This window comes from Hippichthys cyanospilos, chromosome 7 (genome assembly GCF_059441005.1).
Source record: "Hippichthys cyanospilos isolate Australia breed blue-spotted pipefish chromosome 7, RoL_Hcya_1.0, whole genome shotgun sequence".
Lineage (NCBI taxonomy): Eukaryota > Metazoa > Chordata > Actinopteri > Syngnathiformes > Syngnathidae > Hippichthys > Hippichthys cyanospilos.
Window position 1 is genome coordinate 16,541,177 of NC_142375.1, and position 27,651 is coordinate 16,568,827.

The window sequence follows — 27,651 nt, forward strand, 5'->3', positions numbered from 1 at the left end:
CACAGACACACAACATTGGCCTTCTTGTGCTACTTGCCACCTGGTTTCACATTACTTTTCAGCCGCATCTGACATTTTAAATAATAAACCTTTTCTTTTTTAGAATTGATTCAGTTGTCCGGAAATTTGTCTTCATCATATTCAATTTTACCGAAAGTATATTTACAGTCTAAATTACATTGTCATACTCCAGTGCAACAAATTAATCTTTCCCACACCGTTGGAAGAATAATAAATAATAAAATAAAACATAAATACACATTTTACTATATTATATATTTTAATAAGTAAAAGAAACACAATTGGCTACATGTGGCACATTCCGCTTCAGTTGAAAAAAAGAATAAAAAAAAGATACGTGTAAGAACTGCTAATGCAGCAACAACAAAACGTACCATCTTTCCCTTACAATGGAAAGTCATTATGAGAGGACTTTTGAGTACACACTCTGCATACAATTATATACGTGGATGCATACTTTCCATTAAATGTAGACCTGAAAAAGTGAGTTTGACAGAATAGCATAATTATTATGATCTCATAAAAAGCACCATCTACAAGAGAGCAATTTGCATTACTTTGCTTTTCAACTATACCACAAGGCTCAAAATGTTTATTTTTTATACATAATGATTATGTCATATATTATGTGTGTGTGTGTATTAATAAACAATAATATGACATTATAACCACTGTTATTACATATATTAATGTTGAATGTATCAATGGCCTTTGCATTTGAATGCACCGTGCTCATCCTCACGTTAGCAGTTGTGCTATATCACACAGTGGCAGTATAACTGACGAGCGGTTTCGTAACATTTTTTTAATGGCAGAGTGTTGATATTGGTAGCTAGCAATCTCATGGCAAAATTTGGGATAAAGGACAGGTCAAGCAGACAGCAACCACCGCTGCGAGGAATAAATTAGCCTAATGAAGCTATGGTATCCATAGCTTGCATGTGTTTATTTAGAGGTTGGCCTACGTAGCGCATTGGCGGCGTGGTACGTAATGTTGTTGCGGCTTCCTTGGGTTGGCGGTGCGCATCAAATATGAAAATATAATACGAAATTGAAAAAAAAGGTCCTCACATATTTTTTTAAGTACACGCACCACTCAACGACTCTTTTTAGTTTTAGTTGCCAAAATCCCCCCATACATGCGACTTACATGATCTGGGTGGGTTTCGCTCCTTTTTCACTTGACATGACTACTCCTGCATCAAATGTGCAATGTGAATTGGACGCGCAGCCTCCAGGAGAAGAAAGATTTTTTTTTTTCACAGCTATCCAAGAACCATGTGCAGCACGAATCGTGACGATTGTTTGATATAGATCACGGATTAGGTCTAACAAAACCTGGCACTCTTGAACACAAATGAACTATCGTTCAAAAACCATTAGTTAGCAGGCACATTCTGTTGAGCGATTTCATGGGTTTACGTCAAAAATTTACATCACAAAAAGCAATGCAATACTGCTTTTTTTGAGCTTTGCTTCCACATGGCAAAAACATGTAGCCAGTACACTTCTCTCATAATATTTTAAGTCACAATTGCACCCATATTTAACCATCATTAAAACATAGACAAAATATCTCAAAAAGGATTTCAATGTAATTATTTAAGACACTAGTGTAAATTCATTTGTCTATTTTTTTTCAACCTATTTGGCTTTGGTCAAATAAAAATATTTTTAAACAATGCAACACACACTGGTCACTATGCTGTAATACTTTCGGGACTGCACTTGGTGACAATACTTTCAAGTGATGCATGCTGTAGTTCACATTCTGTTCTGTAGAATATCTTTTTATCTTCTGTATATATATTTTTTAAAGAACTGATACTGAGAGATCTATTTTTGTAGATTACCAACAAATGTGCATCCGTTGCAACAAACACACACGCGCGCGCAGACGCAACAAAAGCTTAACTTGAGCATTAAAAGTACAGTCACTAACATTCACACACTATACAGTACATGACTTTAGTTGGCTTCAACTGTCATGAATTCATTCTGCATGTATGAAGTCCACAGAGCTTCTGTTTAGGTGTTGTTTTTTCTGAATACCCTCACAAACCATTACATGTTCCTATAATCTCAGTCATTGGTTCAAAGCATCAGTCGTGCTTATCAGCGCACATTCACAAAAGACTCAGACATCAGTTTCCTGTCCTTCCATTTGGTAAGAGTGGCATTGCACGTCATTTGAGGTGTTGGCGGCGTGGCTGGCGGCGTGGCTGGCGGCGCCTCGCTGGGACAGGAAGGACAGGTGAAAGCTTTGTTTGTTGGCTTTCCTCATCTCGTTGCTATAGGACACGACCAACTGGCGGTTTTCATCAGGTGCGGTGGAGCTGGATGAGCCTCTGTCCGCTTTTTTGTGCTGAGGTGTACCCGTGGAGCCCCCGCCGGGGTCACTGGTGTTGTTGTCATGGAGATCTGGCAGATTTGCTGTGGCCATGCTGCCGCTTTTGATGTGCGGCGTCTGGCTGTGGGTGTGGCGGTACTCCTCGTCGATGTCCTTACCCAGCTTCCATCGCTTCCACTTTTTCAGCATCTCTGACTGCACCTGGGGGATAATGGGATTGCGGATAGCCGCCGGCAAAGAGCCATATAAAGATGATGAGGGAGATTAAATAAGACACTCAAGTGGATGGATGTTTCGAGCCAAAGGATACATTTCAAAGTTTAGCGATCAGTGGAATGCCAATATGCTTGTCACATTTAGCAGAGAAAATGAAAGCACGACAAAGCTTTCAGAGATGAAAAAGAAGAAAAAAAAATCAAGGACGCTGATGATGACATTTTTGTCATTCCTCAGCACCTCAGACCTTCATTACATGAATAAAATCATTCCCCTCACCTCTTTGTTGACAAAGCAGTACAAAATAGCAACGAGCAGCCCCTGCGGAGAAAAGTAGCGTTGGAGAGTGTGGGAATATTATTTTTTCTTCCCTTTGGATTATTATAAGAACATGTTCAGCAACTAAATTGGTAAAAGCGGTATTTTTACAAATCCAAATCATCCATCTTGGTTGGCAAAGCCATAACATTTCCTTGTCCAAATGTAATCTTGTAAATTGTAGCAGCGTATTGACTTTGTGGTACAACAAAAAAGCCGTGAAGCACGTATCCTACTTCATACCTGGAAGGAGTTGAAAAGGAGGTCACAAAAGAGCCGTATCAGGCGCAGCATGGAACCTTTTGGGACCGACTCGTCAATGACAAAGGTGAAAAGAATAGCATGGATCCCCAGTAGAGGGATAAGAGTCAGAGTAGACTTTGCTAATCTGTACCAAAATAGAACAAAGACAATGGAAAATGGACTCATTTACGGTGACCAGATTTTCAAAATTAAAATCTTGGATACTACAGTTTAGCTTGAAATAAAATATGCAATGAGTTCTCAGCAGAATTGATTCAATCTAGTGACTGGTGGTTGTGTTATGGCTTTAGCTAATGCTAAAGGCTGTCCTGGTTGACAGTTCAACTATGCTAAACAATTTATTGCACTCAGCATTATTCAAATATTGTTTTGCTAATGTAGTAAAATTTGACACGCAACTATTTCGATTTTGGTTAGTCAAATAAATAATCAAATCTTTCCACATACCCCCACCCATCTAATCACGGACTCGTCATTGCCGTTTGCCGCATCGAAGGTGTATGAATTGAGTGAAATGCTCTGCAATAACCAAACGGGAGCGAATACAGTACTCTACATTATTTCTCCTTCTCCACGCAGCTGTGAATCTCAATTAATTGTGATCCCTTTTTTGGGGCAAAGCCTTGTTTATAAAACTGAAAAATCAATTGGAACAGCATATCTTGTTGTTCCATCTTGGAAACAGACCACCAGAAACACTCGGCTGGATGACAACATTTGCATCTGCCATCAAATGTGCAAGATACATAACAATGTATCCTTACATTCATTTAAAAAAAAAATAAAAGATCTAACCTGAACTTGTAGTCTGTGTATCTCATCTGATGAGCTCTGAGTTTAGACATCAAGATTTTGATGATTCGTATAAAAATGAAAAAATTGATCTGTAATGAGAGGAGGAAATGACTGTAACGGTTTTTCTTACATTTTATAACACTTACACCCATCTCAGTACAGTACTTCCTGCCAGACTTTGTCCAACTGCACACATGCAAAAAAAACAAGCAAACAAACATGCACACACACACGCCAATACATTTAGGTGATCTAGTCCAGAACACTCTCTGATGACACAGCACATCAATTGACAGAACAACTTTCCATTTGTTACAAATGTTTATGTTGGTGTGTTTACAGCAACTTGTGTAAGTCTCCGCGTGCACACCAATACTGTTGATTAGACCTTTTTTTTTTGATTAATTGTGAACAAGACCTATAGCAAAACTAAAGTGTAGCCGAGGAAACTGTCTCATAAAAGACATATCCCCACACCCACACTCACATGTGTACACATATCTTAAAGGCATAACTTAATGTAGCGTTGTTATGCATGCACAGGTTTGCGTTTGCTCACAGAGATTGATGTTAATCAGCATTTGAGTCAATAGTGTGTGTTTACTTTTTATTTTTCGCTGGAAACCGCAGGTGTGTGTATAGAGTTACCTTGTTTCATTTCATTCATAAAAGTATCTTATGTTATGATTTTATACTTACCAATTTAACACTATAGCATTTCTGAGTGGCCTAATTTGCAAAATTCTTCATATTTAAATTGCAAAAACTAAAGACAAAACCTCCAAATTTAGTCACTATATTAGACAATTTCAAACTAAAGTTAGTTTTTGCAACCGTATTCTTTGCTGTACTTTTTTTTTTACCAGCCACATCTGCTTGATGCACATATAAAACATTTGCCACACAGACACAAAGGCAGACACACGGGATAGACTTACCAGGTAAGCAACCAATATTGGGGAACGGATGATCCACCAGTATCCCATGTTGATATTTCTCTCCCAGCACCTATGCACACACACACACGCACCCACTGTACCCAGTGTCTCGCAGTGCATAGTCACGAATATGCAAAAAATGTTTTAATGAATTTATTCGAAGTTCTTTTTCCAGTAATTGCACAAAATAAAGTCAATCACACAGTGTGGCCAAAGGAAATGATAACATTCCCAATCGCTTGACCTTGGCAGTTGTTTTTTTTAATGTTAAAGATTAAAATCACAATAGCAGTTCTGGGGAGGCTGTGAACATGTGTGCATGCGCTTGAGTTTAGGGCAGGGGTCTGCACAAAAAAAAAAAAAAAAAAAATGCACACGGGCCTATTACCTTGATGTTACGCAACTGGTACAATTACATTAAAAAAGATCACTCACTCTTCATTCTCATAGAGGTACTTCACCGTGATCCAGGGCGAAACAAATACAAGTGGTGCACCTGAGAATGAAGGAGAAATGTGAAGGTTGATGGTCACACAACATTTTAAAATACTGCAAATCTGGTTTAATAAAGGTGACAAAAAAGGTGTGAAAAGTGAGTTCATAAACTTCGATTTACCCCATCCGATGGCCAAGTAAATGTAAAAGTACTTCTTCTCCCGGAACACAGTGATGACAAGCAGACTGTGGAGGTAAATTCCCTCTACCAACAGCCAATAGTTGTTGGCCATCACGGTGTATTGCATCATCACCATAGCGCCCCGACACCACATCACAGCCTGCAACCGCAGAAACAGACAAATAGAGTTCACCAAGTACACATCTAATGCGTTCCTTCTGATCAATTAAAGTTGATTGGCTCATCTTCATGGTCCTATGACTGTAATCTCAAAAGCATGTGTGTAGGGATGTGTGTCCATAACTGTGGGTTACTTTGCTTGCTTTTTTAGTTAAATAATGAAAGCAACAACATGGGATCGATTTACAGTAAAATGTACTTGCAATAAAGCCAAGTGTGCTTGTGGCATTGCTATAGCAACCACTGTTCACCTACTTTAGGGTCTAAAGGAGTGATTTTTTTTCAATGACTGCCCTGTGAAATATTTTTTTCCCAGCAAAATAGCCAGTGCAAAACATTGCTAGCAAATTGTGTTAGTAATGCCAATGCGCATTTGTATCAAACTGACACAAATTACTTTACCAGAATTTGGCTGTAAGTTGCCTAATGTTCAAATTAATTTGCTCTTAAATTGAAAATACACCATTCCTGTCACAGCATAAAAAAGCATTACATTAGATTTGTAGAAACCATGTTAAAATTTCACAGCTAATCAAGCTAATGGTTCTCAAACGGGGGTGCGAGTACACATCATAGGATGTGTAAGAATCGAATCGGGTTTCTGCAGTAACCAGACATTTTTAATTTAAACCTTCAAAAAAAGTGACAGGAATTGCACATTTTCTTTTCAAATAAGAGAAAATTAACTGGGACATGAAACAACGTTTTTGATGAACTATGCTGTAATGATTTCTTCACAAAGCATTGAATAGCTTCATTTTGTATGGATGCGCATTGTCATTAGTTATGAGGTAGAAATGTAAAAAATGATGTTAAATCATCTAGGGTTACTGATTCAAATGGGCCGACAAATGTAGTTCTAAAGATTAATAAATCAAACATGGATGGCACAACATCCTTGTTTTTTTTTGTTTTTGTTTTTTTTTAATCGGTGAATGCTTTGTGTTGTTAGGCGGTACTTGGTGGAAAAAAATATTTCACAGGGAGTAATTCAATTAAAAAAAAAAAAAACATGATTTGAGACAAACTGGTCTATATAGTATTCAGATCGCGCCACTGTCAACACTTTTAACGACTTCAATATAAATGTGTATGTTTGGACTATGCCCAGAGGGGATATCTTTTATTTTTTATTTTTGTAGCCAATTCACAGCCTTTTTGATTTCCAAAGCAGCCTAATTAAAGATAATAATCAGTCACATAGCAGTTTGTTGCTTTGTTTTTTTGTTTTTGTTTTTTTGTAGCCAATTCACAGCCTTTTTGTTTTCCAAAGCAGCCTAATCAAAGATAATAATCAGTCACATAGCAGTTTATTGCTTTTTTTTTTTTTTGTCTGTTGCATTCCTCAAATGTATTGACCACAGTGGCTTCCTTGAATTACATCTCATTGTGACAAAATTAAATGAGCAGAATTTTTGTAGAGGCTGTCTTGTTGTGTTCTCTAACCGGTATATTGATCCAGGTTTGAACCCGAGATTCACCGCTGCTCCTTGGGTCCAGCGTAAGGGTCAGCAGGGCATCTTTGACCAGAATGGACACGGCTCTCAGGATGAAGGAGGCAAACAAGTTCATGTGGATGTTGTTCCTCATGCAGTGCAGCTTCCTGCAGAGTTGACACTGTGACTACCCTTGTCTTGCCCTGTCACTTTTTTTTCTGATGCAGCCTTTCATTATGAAGAGTAGCACTTTTCCTTTCCTCATAATACACTGTAGAAAGAAACTGAAACCTCATGTAACATTTTTGCAGTCATTAAACTTTGTATTGCCCTTTCAGCTATTTTTTTTCTTCCTCTGACATCTTTTCTCTATGAATGTCCCTTTTCAAACTTCTTTCTGTCCCGCTGCAGTTCCCCCAAAAAATCAATCACAAAATAAACAACCACAGATGGAGTATATATACCTGAAGCTGATGAGAATTCCCAGGGCCAGTAGCAGAGCTCCAAGAGACAGCGAGTATCCCACCGTATACATGATCCGAAACTGACTGAGGATGCGTCCATATTGCTGCTGCTGACATAGCAGAAGTGCTGTTTTACCTTAACCGTCGTACGGTATTTCGTCCAATCTTTAAGACATTTCACATAAAAAGGACAGGATTGGCAGAAGACACTAGGGAGCTAAAACTTCACCCAGCTGGTGACAACATGCCAAAGTTCAACATGGCACAGCCACTTAGAAATCACACTACTACTAGGAGTGTTCCATCCCTTGGGTAAAAGACTGTGAAAATCTTGTGGAAAAAAATGACCCAAAAATTGTAAAAAATACTGCACAAGGGTCATTGCAAAGTTTTTACACCACATGCAAGATGTATAAAAGCTATCGGAACAGACAAGAGACATTTCACTAGATTCATATATTAAGTATGTCAAACTAGACCTCCTTATAGCTCCTCATCTTCTGCCTTATGCACAAAAGGTGATCAAGCATCTCTTGCAACATGCACGTACACACACCTCACCTGGCTAGGATCATCCTCGCATTCACTGGTATTCTTCTGGGCCCATTTACCATCTTTACCACAGAATCTGTAGACCAAACCCTGTTGGACTGTTCAAACAGACACACACATTAATGTATAGAGCAGTAAACTAATTTTAAAAAAGCTGTCAAGAGATTAAAGAAATGATTCATTAATCAAGATTTGTAATTAATAATCTAATGAATCTCTTTTAATCTCACCTAAAGGTGTATGATAAAAACCCTTAACCAAGGTATTTCTTAAGTTTTTATTTATTTATTTTTTACTTTAAATACTTACGGCGGACCAAAAGATTGATACAGAAAACAAAAAATGGGCTTCGGATGCATTTGTATCCATTTAGCTTCTGCTGTATTTGAGAATAGCCCCAACTGATTGCTGCAGCCTTTTTTGACCATCATGAGGAATCGTGATGTTTTCTTTTAATGGCCAAATGACTAGAAAATAACATTCAAATGAAACATCATCCATCCTGTCCTATCGCAGACTTTCTCAAACAAGTGTGTTCTCAACTCTAGTTTAGCAGAGAGCTTTGCTATGGCTTGAGCGACAATGTTGCTTATCACTCTACATTTATCAAAGTTTACCAATCATTCATTTACCATTCAACTTCTTCCCTCTGCCTTCTCACCCACAGCAAGAGCCTATCAGGTCATGCTAAACACAATTACAGCCAATCAGCGTCCACTTTGAGGTGTGATTGACATTTTTTTTTCCCCAGTAGGTTATAGTTGTGTGCCTTTGTTAAGGTCTTCTCACTCTACAGTGCACAGTGAGTAAACTATGTAAAAAAAATTATCTAAAGTAAATCAAGCAAAGTTGCTGCCTGTTTATGAGTCTGTTGTGTAAGTCTTTAGCCTTCACTTCTAAGTCAGGTATTCAGCTGAAAGAAAAGCATTTGCTCACTAACTACATTTGTACATTCCTTAAAAAAGAAGAAAAAAAAGGCCTTTTCTGATGGAGAATTATCCATTCATCCACTAATTATCTGTACCACTTATAAAAGTCAGGGTTGCAGGGAGCTGCGCCAATCACCGGTGGCTTTTCAGCAAAAGGCAAACTAGTCTGGACTCATGGCCACTTAATCTCAGGGTGCATATTTGGAGACAAATGTCATCAATTAATCAGTTTTGTATTTTGAAAAACTTATTTCATCACTCTCCTTTGCAAAAAATTCTGTTTGGGTGTTTTTTGTCTTGTGTTTGTGATTCTCCCCCACAATCTAACGTGAAAAACTTTGATGAAAAAAGCAAGTCAGCTGCCTTCACTCCCACAACGGCACAAATGCGGACTTCTACCTTTAGGTTTCTACACTGAAATACCAGCCAAGTAAAACTCTATAAATGCGCATGGTTGAACTGTGCTTTGCACTAGTCTTAAACTAGACCTGAAAAAGGGCCCTACATTTCTCGCTGAATCTGTCAAGAAATTGGGATCCTCCAAAAACTGCAGGATTAAATGCGTAATTGTTTAAATTTGACTAGTAAAGTTTATTTAGTGAGTTGTTACATTACCTGTATCCATTGTCTAATTGTCCATTGTTTTAAAATATATATTTTTAACCCTAGGTTCATTCTAAGTAGACGGGTCATGTTTATGCAAATCAACAGCAAGTGTGCTGATTTTCTCGCTTGTTTCCATTATCCTCCAGCTTCACATTTGAGCGCAAAACCGGCATAAACTCATACATTTATGGATGCTAAGCAGAAACGCAGTTGAACACAATCATACAAGCTGACCTTTACGATGCCATGGCAAGAACCAAGGGCAAGAAACATTGACTGTTGTCCCAGGGAGTCCATCAGGCCAGCAGGCATACTGGTCAAAGGTCCTGTTACAAACCACCCCTGCTGGGGTAAAAGAATGTTGGATTAACAAGAGTAGTGACTGTATTTGTCTGCATACTTGTAGACACACTGGAAAAAGAAGGCTCACCTGTTGTGGGGGCCGCAGAACTCAAAAAATCTAAACACTGGTTCTTGTAGCTGGTCCACTGCTCCTTCAAACGCTCCAAAGACGTGGTAGGAGACACCTATTGAAGCAGCACATTTCTTGAGGCCCGCTTGAGTGTGATTGTGAAGATCAGTCATGACAGGGGGTGTACAGGTACCTTTGTGCAGCTGCAGAGCACGAGCAAGGCCAAGAGGAGACAAACGTGGGACATCCCACTGAAGCTGGTAGGATGAGGGGAGGTGGGGACCAGAACACAAAGTAGGAAGCCCCACACATGAGGCGCTCCTGGCCCGATGTCACCGTGAGGCCTGCATATGTGACAGGCAGGGAGTAGTGAAAGACCGGGGATGGAGAATAAACATTTACAAATCATTTGTTAATCTGCATCTGTACTGGCACTTTCAACCAAAGAACAATGATATTTCATTATTATTTGCAGAGGGAGGAATTGAATCAGTACTTTTTTATGTATCTGTCATCTTTTTGTGTACGTGTGCAATGCTTTAGGAGTTTCTTTCATGCGGATGCGTTTGTGTATATATAGTCCATGTGGACTAATGACTTTAATTACAGGAAGCTCCGCTAATATAGAAAAGTGTGTTCCTTTCCATCGCTTGTTGAGAGAACGCTTTGTGCAATTTTCATGCAGTTGTTCCACTGCTTGGGCAGGCTTGGTACAGTACATTGGACAAGATCACATTAACTGTGCAATATGCTGAAGTGCTTTGCGTTAGTTTTGTGTATTACTACATATGTTACATGAGCTATCATCAGGAGAGCCAATGGAAATTATCCAGTCTGACTTAAAACCATTTCAACTGTAATTTGTTAATTACCACAAATATAGTGATAGAACAATTAATATAAGTGCTCTTTATACGGATTAGACGGTAGAGCAGCGGTTCTCAAATGAAAAGGAAGAGAATGCAAATGTAAGTATAATTTGGTTCGCGTTACAAATAATTTGTTCTTAAATTGAAAATGTTGCTAAATTGTGTTGTAGTTGTAGTGATTCCTTTTTATTCATGAAATACTTTATTTTGTTAGGTCCTATACAGTTGTGCATTGTGCATTAGTGATGCCGTTGTCATTAGTCACACCAGTGGGAACCACAACAAATATAGTTCCGAAGTTTAAGTTTAAATGAAGAAACGCTGGTCTAATGCAGTTCGCACCTTTATTCCAGCCACAGTTTAATCAAGTATTGGAGCTAGTTACCATTGTGTTCACTGGAAAATCTGACACAAAACAGACCATTTTCATTTCTTAAGATTTCTTTTGCCCCTTGCATGCAGTAACATCTCCTGGCACACAAAGGTGAGGCAGCAAATAAAAACAGGGTTGAACATTTTCCAACAAAAAAAAACCCTGAGAAGTGGATTGAAAAAGGACGGAATGTAATGATCAAACAAAATACACAGCTGGGTCTCACAAAAATGCTGCAAGTGAAATCTGAAATAGCCAAAAATGAGTTTGACCGACCTCCAGCTGCAGTGCCATGACGTCCATGACGCACAAAGAAATCACTAATGTGAAGCAGTTACACAGTCCATTCCCTATATAACGTGGAAGAAACAATTCATCATCTAATCAGAAATGTTTCGAAAGTTACCCCATGCAAGTATGTAAGTATTGTAAATGAGCACTCTATTCAGGTGGTTATTTACTAGTTGGAATGCGTTGACTTTCTTATATACGATTTTTTGGAGCAAGCTTTCTGCATGATTATATTTACTCATGTCCTAAAGAGAATAAGACGTTTTTGAATGCATGTACACTTTGCTATTTGTCAAAATGAAGCCATATTTGGCGCGGTTAAAATACATGCCTAAAGCATTACTTATGACGTACAATAAGACAATGTTAAATGTTCCATCACTTATACACTATCTGACTTGAATTGCGATGTATCACTAACCCCAGTGTTTGTGTTAGGGAGTAAAACATTGAAGTTTTAGTATAAACTCCAAAACGGATCTTGTGAGTGAACGGTTCGTGAATGAATCTGTCCGTTCAAGAGACAAAAGTCCCATCACTAATTTCTTGTGTATGGGATGAGAACAAATGCTATTACATTCGAAGTGACCCACAAATTTCTGTCTACTTTTTCCTTTACCCCCAAATTTTTGTCTATTTTTTCAAGCAATCATTTGGTAACTTCATTACTCCGATTTTATGGACTTTAAATACATACTTAAACGTTTCAAAATGTTTTATTATTATATATATATTTTTTTACCTCTGGTTGGTAAGCTATTGTTTAATGTTCACATTTGGTTAGGTGAGTCACTACCTTCTACTTTACAAGACCCACTTGACTCATCACATCATACTGTTTGTCTTTTTCCCTCCAAGCGCAATTAGTCATTCAGTGCAACCAAGGATGCATACTAATAGACATCAAGTGTGCAAAAAAACAACAAAAAAAAAAGTTTTAGATGAAACATATTCCTGTCCTATTTCATTTAAATGAACTGTGTTTACATATGCTGTGCTAGAGTGACATGGCTCATTGATGGAGTGTTTTTCATTCAGTCCTGAAGACGTTCCATGCCAGTGAGAATTGGCATTATTATGAGACATCGGTTGACCATCTTCACATTTGAAGTTGTAGAACAAAACGGAATCTGAAACGTTTCTGCAAAAAACACCTTATGTGTGGAAACATTTTTGGCTAAAACGTTTCAAATTCCATTCTGTTCCAATCTGTCTTCAGCTGTAAAATTCACTTCCTTGAAAAACATGCAAGTCTTATTGGCAAGTGACAAAGACAGATTTTTATGTTTTGGTTCCCAGCAGACAGTACATCATTTTTTTACAGATTTAAAAAGACCACAATTAAATAAATTAGAAAAAGGAGCCATATGGAAGTTGAAAATAAAGGTAAAAAAAAATAAAAATGTTATTTAGTTGTTGCTCTGGTGACAAATGACACAGGCTTTTCCAAACCAACATTACCCAAATATCATCTGTCCAAATTGCAAACAATATTGTTACATTAGATTACCCGTTTTCTCCTAAGTGATTTAAGAAATGCATCATATTCATTTAGGATATTGCATCTCTTTTCAACCTTTGGTGTGCGTCTTCCCAAAAACAGCGCAAATTGCACAATAATGAAATCTTTATTTTATGTGCTACAGTTTGTGATGCCTGAATATGATTTTTGAGGGCATAATGGTATGTGTTGCAGAAGTTCAAAAACTGCATATACAAGCAAATGAAAGAAATAACATTGATACATACGACCTATAAAAGTCTTTACAACAATGATAACAACCACTTTTGTTTATTTCTCTTTCTCTGCATATTGGATGAAGTGGAGTTGTAGCAAGGTTTATGATCTAATAACACAAGGAGAAGCACGAAGACCAGACAACAAGTTTCAGGCATTTGTACAGTATGCATATTTGTAGGCCTGTCGTGATTAAAAAAAAAATAAATAAAATAATCCAGATTATATATTTTCCTAGAAACCATCACAATAAAGAAATGCATCAATGTTTTTGCTTTTTTTTAATGCGGCTAATATGGTGATGTTAGTGTAAAGGCTTTCTAGTTGCATTCTTTTGAAGCGCATGTACCGTATTTTTTGGACTATAAAGTGCGACTTTTTTTCTTATGATTTGAGCCCTGCGTGCTGTTTATAGTAATATATATATATATATATATATATATATATATATATATATATATATATATATATATACACATAGACATAGATATATACACACACACACACACACACAAACGCACACACACAAAAATATTTGAAAGTGTGTCTCCTGTCTGTCATGTCATGCATTGGTGAACGTTGTCACACGCGTGATAACTGCAAACATGAGGGACACAACAGTGCTGGTTATTATGCTGTATATCTTTTCAGTGAGTATGTGCCTGTGTGTATGTGTGTGCGTTATGTCTACATACATGGCAGCACCTGCGCTGTTTAATAAGACAACCATGGTACCCAGATGAAAACACATACACGAGGATGGACAAAAAAACAAAACAACGTTGCAGACATTGCACTTTACTTTTATTACTTTGTCTTGAATTAATATGTTTTGTTCGCATTTTCATCCATTCAGTGCAGGTTTGAATGCATAATAAGAAAGATTAGACAGAGACAAACAGTAAAACAAATAGGTTCATCTCAAGCAATAGTCACTCTGAATCAAAAGCTGCTTTTTTATGACACAATTTAGAAAAAATTGCAACTTTATGACCGTGGTAGTTCTTTTTATATTCCTGCTTATTTGCTCAGTAGTAAGGCTGGTCAATTTCAGTAACATAAAATTATAAGACCTGTCAGAAAGGCTCTTGGGCTGATGCCATAAAAACTAGATAGGAACCATGTTACTCTCGACTTGTTTTGGAATGTACTTTTAGCACAAATATTCATTTTACTCCGCTTTGTTTTTTGTTTAATTTATTATTGTATATTTAAATACTATATATTTTACATCTATTTTTGTTCCTATTAAATCCTATTTGTTTATTGCAGCACCGTGGCATCTCAAGACGTTAAATTTCAATTCTTTATATTAGGGATGGGCGTGTACCTATAACAATTATCGGTAGGAGGCCAATATTGACTTCATTCAAGGTATTGACTAGCACTGTCAGAATAAATTGAATCATCGACATTGATCCATTATTTGCAAACCCCCCCAGGAAAGAGAAAACATTTCATGCCCCCCGCACTTGCCATGCCAATCATAAATTAGATTATTAGCAGCAGTATTTATACAGGTTAAAAATTTGCCGAAGCAGAACACCCAAGTGCATCAAAGTACCTGGAAAAAAAAAAAAAAATCCTTATTTTACATGGCAAAAACAAACCCTTTTCCCTGTAGTCCCCCGTCCCCCCCCCCCCCCCCCCCCCCCCCATCACCACTAGGGGAAGGACCGTTTGAAGTCATTTAAAAAAAAACAAGTCAAAGGAAAACTAACATTTTATTAAATCATTCAATTAATCAATAGAATATTTGATAGAATAATCTATTCTAAAAATATTTGATGGTGACAGCCCTGGTCGTGTGAGTGGTGCAATACCCGACACAAGTAAAACATAATTTTACGTACGTAAATTGTGGTTAACAAACATACATAAGTAAATATAGCAAGTAGACATTTGCAAGTATTTGTTCCACTGTACACTAAAACATATTTTCTATATTTTAATAAAGTGTAATTATACGAACATGCTTTTAAGTGGCATATTTAGCTCCAACTCATTAATTAAAGTTTGCTGTTATTCAAGTTTTTTTATGAACTTTTCAGTATCTTTTGTTGAATTCAATCTCTGTATACAAGCAATAGACTATGCTAAATGTTGGTACTGTAACAATATCCATCCTTTTTCTATATAGCTCATTCTAAAGAGTGCTAGAATCTATTCCCTTTTAAGTTTGGTGAAGTAAACTGGACCGGTGGGCACCCAGTAGCAGGGCACAAATTGTAGACAACCGACCATTAACACCGTGGGCAATTTAAAGTACAATCAATCTGACATGCTTGCTGTTACAATGTGGGAGGAAACAAGAGTACCTGAAGAGAATCCATGCAAGCGCATGAGGAACATGCAAATTCCGCACAGGAACTCTGGAGCCTGAATTCAAACATCCAAGCTCAGAATTGACAATACATTTTCAACAGTACATTTTATCACACTTTAACCAAAGGTCACGTTTAAGCCTCAGTTTCTCCTGATGGTGCATGCTCGTGTGCGCATATCCACCAGCGTAAAGGCAATCTATTTAGGGACCCCACTTTTAGAAGCACAGATCTAAACAGTTTAATTTGAACTGCCACTTTTGATCAAGATAACACATTGGCCTCAGGGGGCCAGAGGAATTGACGGAGGTTTGCATGAGCTTCCCAATGACAAAACATGGTTTAACTCTTTAAAGTTGACCATTGCTGCAAGAGAGGAATAGCTTAGGTTTACTCAACTCTGTCAACTATTACTTTTTACTGAGAAAGCGTAGTCAGTAACAGCAATAAACTATATGAAACATGACAGTAATGCTAATTTCTTCCCCCGAAGTGAATTAGTCATCTGTGACACTTTGAAATACAATTGTATTGTCAGATAATATGTTACCGTGGCAACAGACAGTGAGAATCCCAGCGCTCACTCTGCAGTAGTTCATAATCTTTAACTGACCGTTTTATGACTACTTCTAATTTTCAAATGCTATCAGGGGCTCAATCAAGTCATTTTATCTACTTCTTTTTCCCTCCAGTCATCAACTTTTTACATTGTTTTATTTCATTCTTAATGAGTCCTGTCTTTTTTATTCATTTAAAAGTTATATTCCGAAACTAAATTCTATGTTTTATTTTTCCTTAATATCTCGCATCAACTGCATCATTATTCATTCATTCATAGTACCGCTTATCCTCACTAAAGTCACTCTTAAACTGCTCTTTTTATCATCTACATATGTGGCAAAATATTGGATTGGATATTCGTTTTTGTATATTATTATTGAGAATAAAAGTTCGGCTCAGAGTTAATGTAGAGCTAATTTTCCATCTAATAAGCAGTAATGAAGTGGGTACATACTGACTCCCACTCCAGGGGGCTTCTCATCATTTTTAAACAGATACAGTATGTATCCATGCGTCCAATGCATAAATTAAGAAACCTTCACACAAAGGCAATCACAAAGCCCATTCCATCTCATGTGCAGTGGCTTGCAGAGAAGACATGTGATCCAGAGAAATTCCAAGGAACTGGAAACATTTCAACATTCCAATTGATCGTGTATGATCAAACAGATTAAATTTGCAGTCATAACAATGTAGCCCCAAATATATACAAACACTCATGACTGTGATCAACATTTGTCTGTAAAAGACCTCACTAATGTTGAGACGCGCTCGGTTTCTCACACCACGCTCTCTTGTCAGTGTCCTCATGTCCGAGATGGAATTTCTAGTTGGAGGCGCGAGCATGGACATATAAAAATTAAATCACATTTGTTTTTCGCATTGTGAACCACTACATAAAAAGAGCAGATTTCACAAAAGATCCCAATTTTGCATCAGGTCATGCAATGTGAAGGTAGATCGGAATGCTCTTCAAAAACTATGGCTAGGTTCACATGCAGCCTGAATTGACACAATTCCTTTTTTTTTGCCCAGATACGACTTATTTATCTGATTTTTTAATAGCAGTGTGAACAACAATGGTCCATTTTTTTCAAATGCAATTGAGGCCATTTGTGTATGTGGTGTACGACCAATCCACCCGATGTTTTGGCATGCTGGCAAAGCACAAATCGCCATGGCCAAAAACCTCACCAGTCCCCCAAATCCAGAAAATATTCTGGCTCCAGTATGACAGCATCACCAGGTACTTCCATAAACACTAACATTATGCACGCCTGAATGTGCTGCATAGTTTTGGCTATTTTACATACACACACAGATCACATAAAGGTCACATTTGGTTGGAAATGTAAACGACCTCACAAGAAAATCAGATTTCACCCCAAAAAATTGGAATTGAGCATTTAGCACTGCAGTGTCAACCTAGCCTAGGTTGATATGGAACTTGACATGTGTTAGACATGCAAACCTAAATAATCTACTGGACTTCTTTACAATTTTGGTGGAGGAGCAAAGACAGCACTAGCATCTGCTCTAACAATAGTTTGGTGTGGCTTGCTAGTGCTAATCTTAACACCTTTGGGGAACAATCACGAAGAACGTATTTTGCCTCCTGCTATTTTAAAGGGGACACATTATGGAAATGTGACTTTTTAATTATGTGTATATAATTAATGGGTTTTGTGCAGTGCAAACCCATAAAGTGTGAAATTGCGAGCAATCTCATTATAAGATCTATCTATACCATGAGAGGACTTTCAATGTGTTTTAAATGTTTATGCTTTGTGTATTTTGGCCAAAGGATGTCAAAGACCTTTTATTAAGACATAGGATCTGTGTTAAATTACATTTGCTCATCCTCATCACCACAGAAGAATCATTTCATTCAATGCAAAGCAAATCTATGCCAGTGGTTCTTGGCTTTTTTTCAATGAAGCACCCCTGTGATATTTTTTTTACCCCCAAAACAGCGTTACCAGTAGTAAGTAGTAGTAAATATTCTAACCTAATATGATACAGATTTTGAGCGTTTCATTTCAGGTAAAAGTTACAAATTATGACAAAGAATTACTATTGCGCCGTAAATGTGCAAAAACACATTAAAAAAATAACTAGGCAAAGCAAGATGAATCCCAGTGACCCATATTTCCGGAATGAGGTTTTGGCATAATCAAAAAGAGTATGATCCTGGCTTTCCAATTATATATCAACCATTATGCTACACAACTGATTGCATCATTAATACTCATTACTTCATTACCACAGATGTGCATAATTGATATGACACATCTGACCAATCAGAGGCCTGTATTTTGACGCCACGAGGAACTCTCAATAGCAACCATTGCCAGGCAAATGTTAATGAGGATTGTGTATGGAAGATCATGTGGATTTATTGTTAATCTGTAAAACTATAGTTAATATAATATCCTTAGTTTACACATTTGCTGATTAATATCATATGTGAGTTTACAGAGAGTTAATTTTGAATTTATTTTGTCTGGACTTGGTAAGGAAAGTCACAATGTTTTGAGAATTGTAGTTTATCTGACTTTATTACACAGTAATGAAACTATGAGAAAACGTATTTTTGTTCCAGAACTCTACTAATCTGTAAACAGTAAAGGTCAGTGAAAAAACAAACAAAAAAAACAGACTAAAACTATATTTTTAAACTAAAATGAAGTATTTGTGAAAATATAAAAACTCATAAATCTATGCTAAAAAAAACTTGATGAAATTAAGAATGATCAAATATTCATTAATACAGTATTTAATAACATATTCTACTATACAGTAGTATAATTTATGTTTTCTTATATTTTTTGTAATTGCCCGTATAAAGTAAAATGTGATTGACATTACACTACAGTCTGTTATTAAATGTCTATCTTGTTTTTATTGTTTTATCTTTTTTTTATTGTTTTATTGAGGTGTTCTTAACTCTGGACCAATGCCACTGAGCTTTGTAAATTCAACTTTTACTCATGGTCATCATTGTTTTATTCTTTTCATAATGACCTGACCTAAAATTAGCAGCATTGTCAAAAGTGCCCACTGTCCAACAGATAGTGGTTGTCAGAACGACTGGAGCCATGACAACAGACAGGCAGCATGACTAAAATATTAACAAAGGGTCATTGAAAAACATGAAGCGGTAAGTGATATCCCAGAATGTCTACCTGTCAAATCCTTTCCATCTGCTGTACAGCCTGAGAGGAGCAAGACAAGCCATTCACAAATCTGATAATCGTGAGTCGGTCAGATGGGAGAAAAGGGCAACGCTTGACGCATGCTGTCAAAATGTCCCACATGACCCGTCCTACACACTGCATTTGACACCTGTCTCTCTTCATCCTTCCACTCGAGCATCGTCTACACATATCCGTGATTCCTGCAAATGCTCCAGATCGGCGTTTGCGTGTAGCAATCCTAAACCGGAGTTTTATGTCATCATTCTATTCTGTTTCCCACCAAAGACACAGACGACATACTCTCCAGAAATTATCCAGATCTGTGTTTGCATGTGGATGTGTTTGCAATCATAAACCAGAGATTCACATCATCAGTGTACTTTATTTCTCGCCAAAGACGCCGACGCCGGTGACGTTAATCTTTCTGATTGATTGATGGACGGATTTTTTTACACACAACGCGGGGAAAATAATCCAGATTTAAATAGCCCTGGTTACGTGTACCCAAGGCCTTAGTTACCTGTCAGATGTGCACATATAGAATAATATATATTCTTATGATAACGTCTACTCTAATTATCCATCCATCCATTTTCTAGAGCTGCTTATCCTCACAAGGGTCGCAGGCTTGCCGCCTTGTTCTAATTATGCGGCTAAGTGCTTCTGTTCCATGGAAACTCTGATAAAAAAAAAAAAAAATTCCACCACTCTCCTCTTGCTTTTTTCATCTTTTAAAAAGATACTCTATGTACGGTATTTAATATATTCAAGAAAATAAATTTCAAAGGACTGGTCAAATATTAGATTCCAATCGGAAAAATAGGTACACAGCTAACATGTCTATATTTAAATACGCCTATGGACTATCAGAGCAGATTCAGGTACGTGTGCACCATATCAAAGTAGTTCCCATAAAAGTCCATAAGCTTCCCATTCTCATGTTACAGCATGTAAGGCATAAATTATGCGTACCGACATTTGTACATAATTAGGGATCTAATGGAAATCTTACTTGTTCACCAAAACAAAAAAATAATAAGAGAAAATCCTAGCTGGCTAAAAGACGAAGCATTTCAAATAGTCATAAATTATTGCATGTTTTCTTATAGCTTTTCTGAGTCAGATTCTTTAATGCAACATTGCTAAAACAAGTCCAAAAGTTCAGCCCAAGTCTTCCTCTGCCTTGCCAGGGCTAAACTTACACGGCATTAAATATACAGTAAAGACTATGTTCTAAACAAAATGATACTGGGATGAGTTGTTAACATAAGTGAGTAATCCATAAGCCATTAATATTTAGTTTACAGTATATATTGATGGAAAGCATGACTGTATCATGCTTCACCCTGGTGGTCAATTTGTGCCACAAGAAATTAATCATGGTTTGAGCATGCTTACGGGGGTGTTATTATTGTATTTCTAAGTTTAGAAAGTAAAACATGCGAGCATGCTTATTTTATGTGTATTGAAAAAATGATAAATAAAAACATTACAAATAACTGTGTGGATGAGAAGCTGGAACAAATCAATTCATGTATTTTCCATTCATAGGGGAAACTAATTGAAGACTGCAAGGGCCCAGCAGAGGTGTACAGCATTGTCAGATTTATGCTTTGGGTGTGTGAGAGCAATTTGAAGGATAAAGATGGTGATTTGAAAAGCAGCCGTCAAAAAAATGTCAGGAGCTTGGAGATGTAGAAGATAGATAGTTCGTTTAGAGCGAAATAGTGAATAAATCCATTCATCATCAGGCAGTGAGGAGTATCACCATTTATGAGTGAGCAGTAGAGATGAGAAATTTGGATGCAGGAGAGGTGAAGTGAGAGATGACGCAGGTGAGTCATGAATGTGACATAGCTTTTCCAGCTTTTCCATTTCATTGGCCGTCAAAGACGTTGGCGAGCGGCATGAAGATTAGATTTGTCTGGATTAGGAACAAACAAACACCCGTGTTGCGCATGCACAAACATCATGGCACATTAACATGCACAGCTCTGACTACATTATGAAAAAAATGTGTGTTTATGGACTCGCGCAAAAGTATTTTAGAGGACTGTATTACGCTACATTGTATTTTACAGAGGGAAAATGTTACAGTGGTTGTGAGTGTTGAACACAAAAGAAGTTTGCTGTGGTCATGAAGACACGTTGAAAAGAAAAGACAATTATATTTGTTAGTAACTGCTGTAACATAATACTTGACTTCAACACATTTACGAAAGAGGGATTGATTTTCATTTACACTCACGTTAGTAAATTGAAAAGAAACTCCTCGAAAATATCTCCAATTTTGAAATATATATTAGTCAAAAATAATTGAAACAGATCTGTTTTGACGTCGTCACCTTTCTAAAAATTTGCTCTCATATACAATTATTGATTCTCATGCAAGTGTAAAAAGAAATTAACTAGTGTCTAAAACGGAATAATTCTTGAATTTAAGTTTTTAATCATGGCCACTGTAAAAGAAATTCTTATTCCACTTAGCTCACCAATCAGCGAAATGCCGCTGCAGACTATATCATAAAATATGAAAATTGTCAATGGCTCTCCATGACACCCATACGCCTAGAAGAAATCTCTTCTGAGGCACTCTTTTGACACTGCACACTAAGCTAGCTTCCGCTGCAGCAGCACAGACAACTCGACTTTATTTATATAGCACTTTAAAGCAACCATTGCTCCGGACAAACGTGGAACAAAAAGCCAAGGAAAACAAGAAATGAAATTTGGAATTGTATTTGTCGCAATAGTCTTGCCACAATTTTCAATGTATTATGAGGATTTTACCTGTTGCCAAGAAAGTTGTAAGTTCGAAAGTGTAGAAAAAATAACATTCAGCTAGAAAGGCTGGGGGTGGGGTTCTCATTCTTTTTGCTTCATGGCAACAGGCGAACATGACTTCCTTCCATGTGGTCATTTACAGCTTTATTTAGCCACGTTGGCGACATCAGCCTTGGACTAGGAGGAAATGTATTAATGTGATTTTAAAATGAAGGAAGCTTTTGTGTGTGTGTGTGTTTGTACGCTAGTACATGTGTGTTCATGTGCGGGGATACATCCATGCACGTGTGTGACAGAGAGCAGCATACGTCAGAGACCAGTCTCTGTCTGTGTTGATTAAATAAACAATTGTGTTTGTAGCGCAGACCTTCTCTCACCATGCATGCATAGGACGCGCACACACACATGGCACACCTTTTTACTGCACTACTTTTTTCCACAAGACAATCATTTTTAAGAGAAAATTATAAGAACTGCACTAACAACGCTCGCCAAAATGGTCCACGACCCAATCTCTGACTTTAACTAATTTATTAAGTCCATTATGGTTCAACTAAACAATAAAGGAACTGAAAAACGCTTGAGCCTGCGTTAACATTTTGCCTTTGTTAATAATGTACTGACTTTGTATAAGGAGAGGCGTGACGAGACCCCATTCAAGATCAGCCAACCAGAACCAGAACCCGCTAATGAATAAAGAACAGGGGCAGATCAAATGGAAGATCATACAAAGAAAAGAGATATGAAATATTCAGGACAAGCTTTCACACAAGTCGGTTTCGCATTCCAAACACGTAAGCAAGTCTTCGAAGGCAGTGCAATAATAAAGAAATTAGCATTCAATCAGCAAGATCTACTACAGCATTTTTGTGTGATCGTTTTTTAAAAATTTTTCCTCAAAATGACTGATTTAGAGGAGCACACTATTATTCTTTTTTTCTCTAGTGCATGCAGAGTATATCAGAAGTGACCAACGACGTTCCTCTGCTCTGGCAATAATTGTCAGACTTCTTATGCGAGATGATATGCTGATGAGAGCAGATGTTCTTGCAGCTTTCATTCACTCATACAAAATGATATCGCACACTACAGTATGTCAGTGATTTCGCAGGGGGAAGATAAACCGCAGCAGGGTGATTACTCACTGTTCAACCGTTGAAGTCAACATCTTAATGTACTATTTGTAGAACTTATTGTGTCAAGCATGAATAAGGACGAACTAATTAGCACAGTACATACAGCGAGGATATAATAGAGTTGAACCAGACCAAAAAAAGAAAAGCCACAACGACCTTGAATGTTGACTCATCCTCTGTTATTTAAGCATTCCATTCAACATCGGCATTGACAGCTCAATAAAGTGGTACCCAGACTTGAGTGTGGCATTAATTCAGTGCTTCTCAATTATATTTTGCAAAGCCCCCCCCCCCCAGGAAAGAGAAAACATTCCCACCCCCCCACACTTGCCCCGCTGACCATATATAAGATTATTATCGATTAAATTTGTATAAGTATACCTAAAGCTGTATTCTTTTTAACATTGACAAAAGGAAAAAGCAAATATAAACCTTCTTTTAACTACTTTTTTCCCAGCATTTATACAGGTTAAAGGTTTTTTCAAAACAGAACAAAACCCAAAGGCATCAAAGTGCCTGGAAAAAAAAAAAAGGTGCCAATCCTTATTTTATCGCAAACACTTCACATGGGAAAGATAATTCAAACGAACTGAAATTCCATTCCTGTCTATGTTGGAAATATCCGACTGCATTTGAACTCATCGGGTAGTTAGCGGCTAGCACAAACGCTGGTGACTTGTTCCGTACCATTCAATTATAGTATAATTGATTAGCATTTTCTGGACATTTTTAATTATCTATTGAATGTGTTTTAGTAGCTATTTGATGTGATGGTAATAAACAAAGTCATGAGGTTAAGTCAAGCTAAGTGCTCTGCCATCACAACAAAGTTAGCTGCTACGCAACCATAAAGGTCAACTTCCAAATAAAAGTGTATCATTTTGACATGCATTATGCATTACATTTTGTGTTTATTTTGAAGTGTACCGTCACAGCACATCATGACATGATGTTTGTTGTGTTTTCTTTTGTAGTGCACTTTTGGGGACTTTTGATTTTGATTCTGAGTCATAGCAAATGAGAATCTTGATTTTTAAGTGAGGGAAATGGTTCTATAGAGCAATGGTTGTCAACAATCTTCAATAATATTCCCTCTTTGAAATAATATGTGATTGAAAAAAAGGCTTAAAACAGAGTGCTGCCCTATCCGTGTCGATGTTTTTTTTTTAACATTAGAACTACATTTGTAGTAGTATATCTAGTTGTCTTTTATTCAGCCACACCAAAAGATAAGGTCGTGTAACATTTTATTTCTGGCTCGTCTGCCAGAAAACTGTGTCACTAATGACAATGTGTATTCATATAAAACTCAATCAAATAAAGGCCAAAAAACTCTTTCCAAAAGCGTCACGATAATATAATTTACCAATCAGTTGCTTCATGTTAAAATAATGTTCTCTCATTATAAAAAGAAAAATGTACTTGTTCCTGTCACAAGATTAAGAAGTCTTGCATTCGATTTGCTGGGGAAACCCTATTAAAATCTCACACAAGCCCAGGGGTTCATGTAATACTATTTGAGAACGGCTGGTATAGAGTGTAATTAGCATACGCTGGGACAAACTGAGTTGAAATTAAAATTGAAGCGAATCCTTCGCACAATGTAGTAGGCCTTTGTTTTGTTAATTTCTAAATGGATGTGCATTGTCATTAGTGATGCAATTTTCTGCAGACGGTACTTGGCTGAAAAAAGCTATTTCACAGGGGGGTACGCGATGAAAATTTGATGACAGGATCTTTAGGGCATAACGTAAGAGAAAACAAAATGCTAGAATCTCAAGAAAACGTACAGATCAAAGGTAAGCATTCATCTCTTTCACCTCATGTATGTAATTGGTAATTGTGTTCATCGCTGTTTGAATGTTGACTACAAATGAAATAAAAGTAAGAGCTTGAATCTTTGATTAGTTCCCTTGGCAAGTGGAACGAAGTAATTTCTTTGTACGTTTAAAAGCACAGTTGTGCGCTTTGTTGTGATCTATCTTCATCGTTAAATTGATACTGTGTTTATTCCTAGAGAGTTTTCACTATCTGATAACAGATGATACATGTTGGTAATAAAATGTAGGGCCCGACTGAATAAGTCTCCATCGTTATTTGACCTGTGGGAAAGTATTGAGCGCAAATATTGTTCTGAAGAGTAGCAAACAGCGACTACATGCACAGATTACATGTTGTTTTTATTGTTGGGCTCTAAAGGGATTTTGTATGGATGCTACCACAACATCAGTTTTATGTCTCTTCATACTGCTGGCCTGCACTCTTACAGTATTTGAAACCGTCATGTTCACTCACATGCTTTCTTAACTTGACGTTTGTGCACAAAATACAGTAAATGCAGCGGGCCCTTTGCTTGTGTAAACGCTGACTGTAGAGCACTGCCCACAGAAGTTGTAATCAAGAGGTTGTAGGGAAGAAGCAAAAAGTTCAACCACAACAAAATGGGTACTGGGGAGTACATTTTGACCTGCTTTTGAACACTCTACTTTGTCAAGACTTTAATGCTCCTAGCACAGTAAACCTAACTGTGACGAGATGGAGGGAGGCCTCTTCAAGTTGTGTTAACACCCACAACAACGCAAAATGCCCTTTTTTTGACTGCGTCTAACAGTGTGGAAAAATAGCAAAACCTTGCTCCCCTTTACTATGGCAAAAACTGTCGTGCCCCTTGCGCAGAACGTTTTCGGGCAAGAGAATGAGAGGAGACGCTTTGAGCTGTCAACCTCCACAACGTAGCAAAATGCTCTTTTTTTTTGTGAATGCGTCAAAACTGTGTGCAATACCAAACCTCACATTTGCCAACAGATTTAAACCACGCCTTCATGCTGGACTTGTACTGGGCACAAAAGATAAATAGATCTGTTGGTAGCATATCGATGATTATTTTTTACATGGAAAATGCTTTATATATTAGATGTATTAATTTTGTTAATCATCATAATAATTATATTATATAATGATGGTACAACTTAGCCTGAGATGTGTACAAGCTGGTACAAGGCAGACAGATACAACAACTAAGATGATTAAATATATCAATAGACTCGAAGTTCAGGGGAGCAATCACTCCCTTGTCTTTTGTTATATCGCTGCTTCTGTCTGCTTATTGATCAATAAATTAAATTTAAAAATAATCTTGGCTTTCAACTACGGCAATAAAGGCAACCAATACATTAATGGACATTAAGCCATTAGTCTACTTTGTGTCTATTTTAAGACTCAAATAATTCAATATTCTCCCACTGTGTGTGTGTGTGTGTGTGTGTGTGTGTATGCATGTGTGTGTTTTCGTGTGTCTACTAAAAAACTTGAGTGAGTGGAAAGTGACAGTTTTTGTACAATTCCGCTGACTGGCAGAAAGGCCGGTTATTGTGATGTGGGTAATAACAAAACTTCTTTGGACAAAGTTATTAGGGAGTTCTTTCCTCAACTGATGAGAAATCACACAGATTTAATGCTTCTTGTGGTTACCACCACGAAAACTATTGAAAAAAAAAACCTCTCATAATGCCATGTGACCAAAATTGCATGTGGATGCATGTGAAAAGCAAGCAGCAAAATAAGGGGTAGGAATTACATAATTGAATAAATATAGAGAGTGATGATCACAAGATGCTGGGAAACTAAGGGAAACTGATGATCAGCAACAAGGCAAACGGAAAAACCTATCATGAAAAAGTCACCTTCACCGTATGAACTTGAAATTCGAACCAAGTTGTAATCAGATTACAAAAAGTGAGGAATCAATTCCACGTCAGAAGCATACATCAGGTTTCATTAAAAATTCAATTTGCATTTGATAATCTATAAAATATGAAATATGTAAAGATATAAATGTATCTTTTTTTGGTTTACCTAAGCTTGTAGACGTCTTCTTGCACCCCGGGGTAACACACACCTCCTGAGGTCCATCACAATCCAAGCGCAGTCCATGCCGCGCAACCAAGATGCATCACCGAGTGCAGCAGAAAGAAAGAAAGAAGGAAAGAAAGAAAGAAAGAAAGAAAGAAAGAAAGAAAGAAAGAAAGAAAGAAAGAAAGAAAGAAAGAAAGAAAGAAAGAAAGAAAGAAAGAAAGAAAGAAAGAAAGAAAGAAAGAAAGAAAATGAAAAGTGAACTGACTGACCTGAGTCGTTTTTAAAGCAATTCTTGAACGCTCTTTGACTTTTCAGTTAAAAGACTCGTTTTCGCTGCAGAGCGAATGTTGAGTGTCTTGGCGCGTTGCACTCGAAAGAGATATCTGTCATAGCAGACAAGACCATGGAAGGTGATCGCCGGTTGAA

The 27,651-nt window shown here is 37.2% G+C and overlaps 1 protein-coding gene across 4 annotated transcripts; it reads right to left on the reverse strand.

The window, feature by feature from the left end:
- Nucleotides 1-27,582, reverse strand: gcgrb (glucagon receptor b). 4 transcript variants are annotated; one of them, XM_088420452.1, is made up of 14 exons: nt 27,226-27,582; nt 10,291-10,441; nt 10,116-10,212; nt 9,920-10,027; nt 8,160-8,248; nt 7,599-7,705; nt 7,145-7,301; nt 5,519-5,678; nt 5,338-5,398; nt 4,903-4,972; nt 3,965-4,053; nt 3,149-3,293; nt 2,867-2,908; nt 1-2,572 (listed from the first exon to the last, which is right to left on the reverse strand). In XM_088420452.1, the coding sequence occupies exons 2-14, from the start codon at nt 10,342-10,344 to the stop codon at nt 2,159-2,161; spliced, it is 1,593 nt and encodes a 530-aa protein (XP_088276578.1). In that variant the 5' UTR covers nt 10,345-10,441; nt 27,226-27,582; the 3' UTR covers nt 1-2,158. The 4 variants fall into 4 exon arrangements, with proteins under 4 accessions (XP_088276578.1, XP_088276577.1, XP_088276575.1 ...); XM_088420451.1 differs by having other exon boundaries at nt 7,599-7,708; XM_088420449.1 differs by having other exon boundaries at nt 9,920-10,030.
- Between the last annotated feature and the right edge of the window lie 69 nt (nt 27,583-27,651).